The sequence below is a fragment of the Denticeps clupeoides genome, chromosome 7 (assembly GCF_900700375.1).
Source record: "Denticeps clupeoides chromosome 7, fDenClu1.1, whole genome shotgun sequence".
Lineage (NCBI taxonomy): Eukaryota > Metazoa > Chordata > Actinopteri > Clupeiformes > Denticipitidae > Denticeps > Denticeps clupeoides.
In genome coordinates, this window is record NC_041713.1 from 11,367,313 (window position 1) to 11,378,458 (window position 11,146).

Below are 11,146 nucleotides of genomic sequence, written 5' to 3' on the forward strand. Positions count from 1 at the left end.
CCGCCCTTAGTGAAAGTCCACAGCGAGCATCATATATTGAGCAGCAGGAGACCTTCATTGCTCTCCTCCTTCTCCCGTGAATTGATGCCACCTCCCACCCATGACGATTGCCCCGAAGCTCCTTGTTTTTTGATTTCACGTTTCTTCACTGTCTCACTGACCTCTCATTTGCCTAAATGTGTAAAAACGCCCTGCTTTTCGGGAGGAAGATGTGATCATTTTACCTTCTCTCTGGCCAATCATGTGACAGCATGATAAGAGTTTAAGGGGTTGTTTTTAAATAGCTGGCCTACATTCAAGACTGGTCATCAGTCAGAACCAAGCGTTTGTACCAGTTTTAAAATCTGACTGGTTTTGTCCTGCATACTATGAAACTTCACTTCTGTGTCCATATATCATTAGAATTTCCCTTTAGTTTGTTATTTATTGACTGGTACAATCTTTTCATAAGAGAAATAAGCCACTTTTTTTTTTACTAAGGCAATCCTTAGTAAAAAAAAAAAATCACTTTATTTATGGCCTATTTGGGATTTCTGCTTTAATAACCTGTATATTTTACCATTTGTGTCTTCTCTCCACTCGTCTTTTATGGCTCCCAGTAGTGACTCTCTCATCCCTTTTGTTCTTTTAAGATTCATGACATGTATTGGCACTTAGCGTGTCCTTTCTTGTGATAGACCCACCTCCACAGCTGTCCACAGAGTCCCTGGCTGTTTGTAAGACGCTTTTCTAGATGTGTAGGATGCACCACCGCTTCCGAAGGTCGTTTAGAGCTTCCGTAGCAATTTGTCCGCAGAAGGGTGATGTACAGTGCAACTCTAAAGGGGGCAGAGGCTGAAATATAGCAGCGCCTTAATGACCGTCGCAAAGCCAGAGAACCGGACCAAAGGAAATTGCTCTCAAGGAAAAAGCATCACTTCTTACTTCAGGCCCAGTCTGATCAATGAGCTGCGCCGCAAGCAGACACTCTTGGCCTGACTCACTCGGCAGCCTCTTTCTTCAAAAGAGAGAGTGGTAGAAACCAGCAAAAAATAGGTTTGGCGCAGGCATTCTTACCCTTTGTAGTTGGGGAGAATTAGAGCATGGCTGAACGTGAGATGGATGTTCAAACTGAGATTTATTTATTTATTTATTTATTTATTTTGTACGGTGTCTCTCTTTTTTTGGGGCACCTGCTTTCTGAACTAAAGTGCCACTTTAGGTATCGATGCCTGGCTTTTTTTTGACTCCTCAATGAGAACTTTGACCCCCCCCCCCCCCCCCCCCCCCCCCCCCCCCCCCCCTGCTTGATAAGATAATGATTAAATAAATATATAAGTGGAATCCAAGGTGAATATGTAGACTCCCTTTGAGCTGTCAGCTGTGCTGTACTACAGGATCAAATGCGTCTCAGCAGCAGGCGACTCTGTCCTTTATCTCCAGAGTTGATTTTTCTGTGTTCTTAAGTTCCTTTGAAGAGAGGCTACTAAAGAAATGTTCCTGTGACTTGGTGTTAGATGTGCTTTCCCCAAAAAAATGTATGAGAAATTTTGTCTTTGACAGAAGCAATTCAGTTCATTTCATAAAAAAATAAAACAAATCTTGCCCATGGGGCTGAAATATCATTCTGATGTTTTCATATGATAGCTAATATGGGTGGTGCAAAAATCAATAAGGCATTAAATTGATACCATCACTGGTATCCAGTGTCAATGTATTGAAGTTAATGTTGAACAGTTGAACCTGTGTTTTTTTCATAGGAGAAAGGAACTGAAGCGAAATGTAACATCAACAGACACTTACATGGACAGTTGTCCATGATTGTACTGTATATCAAATATAACAGAATCAACAGTGTTGTGATAGCCTTTTTTTTGATGGCTGTATTTGTATTTAAGCTGACATTGTTTTTAAATAATTTTTCACCGGTTTCAACTATTATTGGGCCAACTATTTAGACTGACACAGACACACTTCCTCTGTTATATTGAGTAACATTATCATAACATTTTTTTTGTGCTGTTCCATTTTGCACAGCAGTATTTGTGCTATTTTTACTTCAAATTTATTACTCATTTTTCACCTTAGCACTGTCTGTCTACATTGTTGTCTACATGTTTTAGTTAAATGTTGTTCTTGCACTGCCTGTGTCCCCTGTTTGCACTTTATGTAGCCCAGTTTGTCTGTGTTGCACTTTTGTAAGTTTGTTTAAATGTTACATGTAGCACCAGGTTCTGCAGAAACGTTGTATAATTTCACTTTGTACTGTCTAAAATGTATGTAGCTGAAATGACAATAAAGCTCAACTTCAACTATATGGATCCAAGCCACGGATCCAACATTTTCCTACATTGCTCTGTCATTCAGACAGGCTTTCATGCATAAAGTTTGCGTTTCTGATTGGGTTCGGCAGATGAAGTGAAGCGTGGCACTTCCATAAATCGCAGAAAGCCCAGAGGGGTATATGCATACATTTAAATAACTACATATGCCATATCGTACCCTTTCTGAACTTCAGAGAGTTTGGGCGAATGATTGTGTAGCTACTTACAAGATGCTTCTTGCATTTTATTCACTTGTTTGTGAGTTTCAAAGACCCAGAGGACAGATGCCTGTTTGCATTGCATGAGGTGTAGAGACGATCTGAATGGAGATGAAAACGTCTGCTTCTGTAGTCCTTATGTTTTTATTGGTGGTTAATGTGCATTCTGTTGTGTGCACAGCTCAGTGAATGCGCTAATTGGTGTATCTGTTTTTCCCTGCAAGTCATTTTGTGGAGCTGTTGTGTTTGACACCAGGCTTCGGCGGGCCCGCCTGCTAGGATTATGAAAAGCCGCTGTTTCATACAGTTCCTCATAGGACAAACAGTTAAGAATGGATATAATCATGTCTCAATCATCTTCTTATCTTTACTGCTGAAGATGGGCCTATGGCTAAAACACTGGTTTTGTGGAAACAATGAAATTATTTACTTTGTCATCCAGATGCATTGTTTTACTTTGGAAAATCTGGATTTTGAGATGCTGGTACAAAATGCCCTTCAAAACCCCATGTAATCAAGAGTTTTGAAACTATATCTGTTAATTTTATTCTCCAAATAGTTATTTTCTAAACCACACATGAGGACTAAGGGCAGACAGGCCAAAGCACTGGCACTGAACATGTACACAGTCTCACTTCTTGTTCGGCTTCCTGATAAAACCAGAAGACGAATAGTTTTAATATTACAGGGTACATTAATATCTCAGAATTTTCATCACACTGGGACATGAGTGCTGGTCCCAATGTGGAGTGATACATTATTTGACCTGGAATCTGCTAAGAGGACCATTTAAGACCTCCCCTGGGCCTTCTCACCTTCAACCAACAAATTAGAAGTGTATGCCAAAGCTGGTAAAAGGCTCAGCGGTCAACCATACACACTTTCTATGTCTGGTCCCTTGTGTTTTTAATAAACCAAAAAGTTCCAAACGAGGTCGTTGTTGTCTCAGTTCTGATGTTAGAAATCCAGGTTGTTTGAGAAGGACTGATGGTTGTTGGGGTGATGTGATATGTGGAGCTTTGACACCTAAGCTAATGAACTCAGTTTAGAGTGGCCCATTTATCCCATCACCTTTCTTGTATTTGGATATGTTTTATTTACAAAATAAAACAAAGTAACACAGAAGTAACAAATCACATAACCTATTCTCTCATAGCATTATCTCTTAATATATTCCTCATCGTAATTATTCCCGGGGCAGTGGGCTCACAGCAGGGTCTTTCCCAGGAGGGGTTGTAGTTAGTTTGTGATCTTCTAGTTTACCTTTACTAAACTGGCCCTGGTGTGATCTTCTAGTCCAGGGGTGTCAAACACGCAGCCTGTGGGCCACATCCTGCGAGATCACTTTATATAGATCTGTTATTAAAGCCTGGCTATATGAATAGATAATAACACAAAAAAAACTACAGATCCCACAATGCAGTGCTTTAGTTTTTGTTCTTTTTTTTTTTGTTTGCATTTGTCACCAATGCGCTGTATGAACTCAGTTTGTTACCCAAGTGTGCACTGCATTATGTATTTTGTGTGTTATCCATATAAAGTGATCTTGTGGATTGTGGCCTGTGGACCGTGAGTTTAACACGTGTTCTAGTCTAAAGAAGTGAGTTCTCTATCCCAGATGTATTTGATAATAAATACATTTTGAGAATTTAATTGAACCACAAATATATGGTTATGTTTTTCCTCCCTGACACCACATAGCCACCCGTGCATGGCTGCTATAGCTGTGACCTGTCTGCATGTCCCCTGACTCACACCAGGAGTCTCTCCTTACACCACACTCCATGCTGTCTGATCACATTGCCAGAGTCATCCGACCCCGGCTGATTCCACCTGATGCATCCCAAACGCCCCAAAAATAAGAGATGGTGACGCAGCACCCCCCCCCAAAAAAAAGCCTGTCCACATTCCAGCACTCCCCAGTGCCTCTGTTGACGCCTGAGGAGCCTCACTGACCTTTTGCCATCAGTATCAATTTGGCTTCAGAGTCTGCTCTTTCCTCCTGCTCCACATCCACGCCTTATATTCTTTGTCAGCTCTCAGAAACAGCACTACTTTGAGAGGAGGCTCTGGATGGCACAGCAGGTTAACAGCTCAGACCTCGCCCACAGCGCCTGTGTCACGCACACAAAGATCAAGATGAATAAGGCTTGAAGATATAAATACCACCAGCTTTTTTTTTTCCTCTCGTGCTGTTCAGGAACCCACATGGGAGGGTATGAGTGCTGTGATGAATCACTCAGTTGGTTGCACCTGGAGACTCTTGTTTCAGACACAAAAATAAGAGCCACTTTTGGTGCAGGTGAAGGTTAAATGTCTGCATGCTGGATCTGAGGAGACTGAACTGCTTTTGGCCTCTGTCCTTTTAAGGGTTGAAATGCCTTCTTTTGCCCTCAACCTAAAAGTGTGAAGTTCAGATCCCCATGTGCCTATTATACAGTATCTCACAAAAGTGAGTACACCCCTCACATTTTTCTAAATATTTTGTTATGTCTTTCCTTGGGACACTGAAGATATGACACTTTGTACAGTGTAAACACACAGCCATTAACGTCTGATCCGCTGGCATCAAAAGTGAGTGAACTCCCAAGTGAGCCCCTAAGGGGTGTACTCACTTTTGTGAGATACTGTAAGTTTAAATGAAGACATGTAACTGTAGCAAATTCAACACAATTTTATACAGTGATGCCCTTGTAACATTCTTGTGCTCTTGTACCATTCAGTATCACTGTTAGATTGGGGCAGTAGCGGCAAAGAGCATAAGGAAGCGGAACCATATTCGTAAGGTTGCTGGTTCCAATCCCGAACCGCCAAGGTGCCGCTGAGTAAAGGACTGTCCCCCACTCACTGCTACCCAGGCACCTTTCATGGCTGCCCACTAGACGACACATTTTGTTGTGTGCACCATGTTTTGCACTGGCTGTGCATCACAATTAATTAAGTGCATCACTTAATTTTGGTGGGTCAGTAGACCGCATGCTATCTTTCATGTACTATTATGGAAGCATATCACCATATTCATAGAAGAGATTTAATCTCAAATGCTTGTCATTTTCAAGTTTGCACTGTGGCTATGCACACCAGACTGAAAGTAGAAAGAAAATGTGTGTCCTGGCCTTCAGATTTTATTTGCCTTATTTTAAGGCCATGGACCGAATGGTGTATAGATTCTCAACTTTCCCTGTTGTGCAGAGAATAGCCATGCCTTAAGAACTCATTTACTCATGCCTCCCACCTTTATGCACTGTATAAAGCAGTAAAATTAGTGCTACCGCTAAATTATTGCTGACTATTTCAACTTTGCATGTAACAACTCATCATTGCATCTAGTATATCGCTTACAGAAAGTTTGGAAATAGTGTGGCAGCCAATCAGTGATGTCTGCTATTTTGATGACCAGTGCCTAGACTTGAAACCCTTATGATAGATAATAATAAATTAGTTTCAGTTAGATGTATGTAAAAAAAAAAAGTACCAAAGTTACAGAAAAACGGAGGAAGTGCCCTCAACTCTTTATACATTTAACTCCCAGAAAGTTGCCACAGACCAATCAGGATTTGTCCTTTTGATGTTTTCGCCCAGTCTCTCTCGTCGCAACACCCCAAGCCATTTGCTGGCCCTTAACGCTTCCTGCTTAAGGGGTGTCGCAGCCCGACAAAGACACAGGCGGGGGACCTTTACGCAAGAGAAAAGCATAAGTGCTATGGACCTGGGAATTCCCATCTTACAACAGTCTTATCATTTTATGTCTGATACGACTGGTCGTGCTCTTTGAATAAAAAAAAAAAGATGCTTAAGTGTTCATTAGTTTTAGTTTTATCACTTTTGATCTGTCTTCTGCTGCTGTTGCTAAGCAAGGTCATGTATATAGTAGATGATTGTGATATAACTGGTAAAAAAAAAAAAAGTAAATATGGTAGATACATATTTATATCTGATAAAAATATGTATGGTAGTAGCCTAGTGGGTAAGACACTCGCCTGTGAACCAGAAGACCCGGGTTCAAATCCCACTTACTACCATTGTCCCTGAGCAAGACACTTAAACTTAAGTTACTCCAGGGAGACTGTCCCTGTAACTACTGATTGTAAGTCGCTCTGGATAAGGGCGTCTGATAAATGCTGTAAATGTAAATATAATATTTAATAATGATTCTCAGCTAACTGTTATACGAAGTGAAAGATCATAATGCTTAGATGTTGCAACAGTGCTGTCTAATAAAACCCCCAGTGGCACCAGACAGGACGTTTGGAGGTGGGTCCCTCCGAGACTCATATAATCATGCTACCTCTCGTTATGACAGATTGCTTTTCCCACTTTCATACTAGTGGATATTGTGGGGAAGCAGAACAAGAGTTTAATGTCCTTTCTTAAAGCTGTCCCATAACCTGTGCCTACCTCCATAAGGTACTTTATGTCCTCTTTAAATGGTCAGACGTCTTATTTATTTGCGGATTGCCAAATGCAGCATTAAATTACAGGGGTGCGCATGAAATTTTACCTTTGAAATTTTCATATATTTAAGCTTATTGAGGATTGGTCATGCTGCACCTTGCTTTGTTCGCAGATTGCCACTGGCCAACTGCTGTGTCAGGGCAAGCTGTAAAGACCCAGTCCTGACACTGACGACTGGCATCGCTCGGCCACTCAGTCCTGATAAAAGAGGCTGGGAGAAGACTGACCGAGAGCAAGTGACCGGTTGAGAAGGAGAGGAACATTAGTGAAGCGCGCCTGTGTCGGATTCAATTTAATGGTGCGACCGTGTTTAGAGCTGGAGAGGAAAGGCCAACTGGCACTGGAGAACGGACTCAGTTTGCCTTCCTGATGCTAGGCAATGAGAGACTCCCCCCCACTTCCCTCAATCGATTGGCAATGGGCTAGGAACTAACTGTGGGAGGAGCTCCTGCATGGCTCTGATTGCAGTGGTTTGGTGAAAGAGGTTTATATAAAGTTCAGAGCTTCTCAGACCCCCCCACCTATAGCATCCAAAGTAGGGTTTAAATTATGTATATTTGTTTAATGCTTATTTTTCAGCTATGTTCATTTTCAAAATGATTCCGAGAACACCAGTGCTGCAAAACTATTGGCATGTATTCATGTTGTACATTGATTCTGTTTAATGTTGCACTATAGACTATAGTATTGGGGTCGCTTACACAGATCCGGCATTCTCTCTTACATCATTTTATAGGGAATTTTCTTTCCTCCTGTGAGAATGATACTGATCTTTCTTTACGTCAGTCTGTCAAAATTAAGTTGATTTTTCAAATGATAGCCTTTCAATAGCCTTTGCTACGGTATGATGATATATCACCATCTTAAAAATTAATAACTCAAGAAAGAAAGAAAGAATAAACCTGCCCCCTCCTGTTACTAAACTTTTGGTTTTATTTGTGTGTAATTATTAAAGATCTTTTCATACCTATCTATCTGTTTATTTCTGTAGCCCAACACTTAGGTCTGTTTACTTTTATGTTTTTCAGCCTTCATCATGATGATCATCCTCGCGCTGATCCGCATAGGCAAGGGCCATGGAGAAGGCCATCCCCCCGTGGCCCAGCTGTCAGGAGTGCCCAACCTGTTCGGCGTTTGCGTCTACTCCTTCATGTGCCAGCACTCCCTGCCCTCCCTGGTCACGCCCATCTCAGACAAACGGCGCATGGGCAGCCTGGTGCTGTTTGACTACGTGCTGATCCTGGCCTTCTACAGCCTGCTGTCCTTCACCGCCATCTTCTGCTTCGACAGCGCACTCCTGCACGACATGTACACGCTCAACTTCACAGACAACTGCGACGTCCTGAACGTGCCCTTCCTGCGCTACTTCCTGGGCCTGTTCCCGGTGTTCACCATCAGCACTAACTTCCCCATCATCGCTGTCACACTGCGCAACAACTGGAAGACCCTCTTCCACCGCGACGGGGGGACCTACCCATGGCTGGTGGATCGGGTCATCTTCCCTCTGATCACGCTGGTGCCGCCCATTCTCGTAGCATTCTGCACCCACAACCTGGAGGCTTTGGTCGGAATCACTGGCGCGTATGCTGGAACAGGCATTCAGTACATCATTCCGGCGTTCCTGGTGTTTCTCTCCCGACGCCACCTGGAGCCGGTCTTCGGCAGGGACGTGGTCAACAAACACAAGTCTCCGTTCCATCACACTGGGTGGGTGGTGTTTGTGGTGCTGTGGGCAGCTTTCTGCCTGATGTTTGTCACAGCTAACATTGTCCTGAATGAAACGAAGACCTGAACCGCGCAGAGCCGTAAACACAAACGTTCTACAAGCGAAGGTTTACCTTTCCCCCTCCCTCCATCTTTCCCCCTCTTCCCTTATAACCACACTGTGGGAACTTTAAGAAACTGTGGAACAATCAAACGAACACACTAAGGTGCTGACTTTAGCCTTTTTTGATAATTTAATTGAAAAGGGATCAGTGTTAACAGATGGTGTTTTTTGTGTTGGTGTATTTCTTCCTTTTATCCTTCCTTGTATCTTTATTTTCAGATGCAGAGCTGCTTTTTATAACATGCAGAACAATGTCCAAAAGAACCTTGACAAACGTTGTATCTTTCTGTTTTAATATTTCTGGTTTAAGGCAGATATCTGGAAAGTTGTCATCACAACCAAAAACATTGTTAATAAAATAAAAATGCTCATTATGTTGCCTGCAGGGCCAGTTTTGCTCATTTGAGCCCATTGGATTCTACCTCCCAGAACGAATTTTTGCAAAATAACATTCCTCCCTTGCTTTTTTCAGCTTGAAACTGCTTATAATGGCACCACTGGCAAAACTAAAATGCCCATACATACTTTTTGATTGACATTTTTTTTAATGTGCATTTTTTTTCAACACTCTTCATTCATTCCAGTCATAAGCACTATCACGTTTTGTGTAATTGGTTTATTACTGGGTGAGTGAAACAAAACGTCCATAAACAGCATGTTGGATTATTATTTATCTCTGTGAGAAAATTACTCTGGCGAATGTAACCCAGTGTAGGATTAATGCAATCAAAACCCTTAATTTTTTCAACATTCACTTTAGGTCTGTGGAGTCTGAGGTCTGTGTATTTGAATTCTACATCACTCATGCTGCGTCTCACGTTGCTCGTACCTTCAAGTATGACACGGCAGTTCATATGTGGCTCAGTTATATGCACGTATGGCTATCATAATGCTAATTATTGGCTGTTTGATTTGTGTGCTACTCAGGGTTAAATACTTTGTGTGTTAGTCTGTTTTCAAGGGCCATGTCCTTTTATCCCCCCTCTACCTTCAGCCTTTTGTTTCAAATTTGACAGTCGTTACATTTGTGTGTGTGATTTTTCTTTGTTTTGTTGACAGCGCCTGTGATCATGGCTGACATCGGTACTGCTGTAAATTAATTGCCACACTCCTCATGGGAGCATGTGCCACTGTGATCAATCGGAAAAGGGAAAACTCCAGTTGCCTCCAGTCACTGGGTGAACGGCGCTACTGGTTGACCGTCGTCAGCCCGCGCCCCTTTAGAAAGACGTGAACAAAAGAAACTAGATGCTGTCTGTTGATATTGTGGTGACCAGCCCTCATCCTGCAGACTGACCATTCTACAGCTTGACCCTAACGTACCTGCTAGCGTATCTCGGCCAGTTGACATGACAAGTAGTTCATGAAGGTCAAAACAAGTCCCTGTAAGAGGAGGTTGGTGATCAACCCTTATGGTGTGTGTGTATGAGAGAGCGTGTAGGACAGGCATGGTTGGTTTCACAGGCACAGATTAAATCTTACTGTAACCCACCATTTTAAAGGGTTTTTCTGGTTGAAATACATGCAACCTCCCACTGGACAGTAACAGGTTAATAGCAGCTATAATAAACCCAAGATGATGATACAAGGGTTAATTTAAACATATATAAGTTTTATATATACACCAAATCTAATATATATTAATTGCGTGTGTATATGTCGTGAAAGAGTACATTATGGTACATTCGCAGATATTTTGCAGTTACATTTTATTGCATGTGGAATTTTAGAATTGAATATTGAAAGTGAAAGATTTAATGTGCCTTTTTTATAGGATTAATCCTGTTTGACAATTATTTCATTCTGAAAAAAAAAACACAGATGTGATATGCATGTAACGCCACTTGACAATCGATGTCCCTTGAAAATCACAGTTTCAAAATGTCCTGTTGCCTTTGTGTTTTTTTAAGCTCCTTCAGCAAATGTCTTTTTACTTTTTGCTTTAAAGTGTCTGTTTAGTAATTGTCTAGGTTTTAGACCGTTCCATTTTTCTCATTTTCCCTCCTTAATTGTCTCAGCGAGGCTGAACATTAACCTGAGCAAATAAAATGGCACGTTGCAAAGGTCTGGAACAGCATTCAGAATGTATTTATTCAGTTTTTACATGATTTTCTTCATTTTGGCAATTACATGCGGAAAATATTAGGTGAAGAAACTCATTCAACAGCAATAAAGACAAAAGCCTGACTAACCATTTTGAGTCATGGCCTCCGTCAAACGGTCGATGTAATTATCATTTCAGCCGCTATGAACGTTACCCTTCTCATTCATGTTTCAGTTTTTTCCCCAGTTCTACCCTGATGCAGCGCTTAATTTTTCCATGCCTTCAGGATTTTGCTGCT

The 11,146-nt window shown here is 41.7% G+C and overlaps 1 protein-coding gene across 1 annotated transcript in view; it reads left to right on the forward strand.

The window, feature by feature from the left end:
* tmem104 (transmembrane protein 104) overlaps nt 1-10,871 on the forward strand; it is a 41,030-nt gene extending 30,159 nt beyond the window's left edge. The window contains exon 10 of the mRNA XM_028987258.1: nt 8,005-10,871. Within this exon, the coding sequence (XP_028843091.1) occupies nt 8,005-8,768 (764 nt within the window). The 3' untranslated portion in view covers nt 8,769-10,871. The remainder of the gene's footprint in view (nt 1-8,004) is intronic.
* Nucleotides 10,872-11,146: the final 275 nt, after the last annotated feature.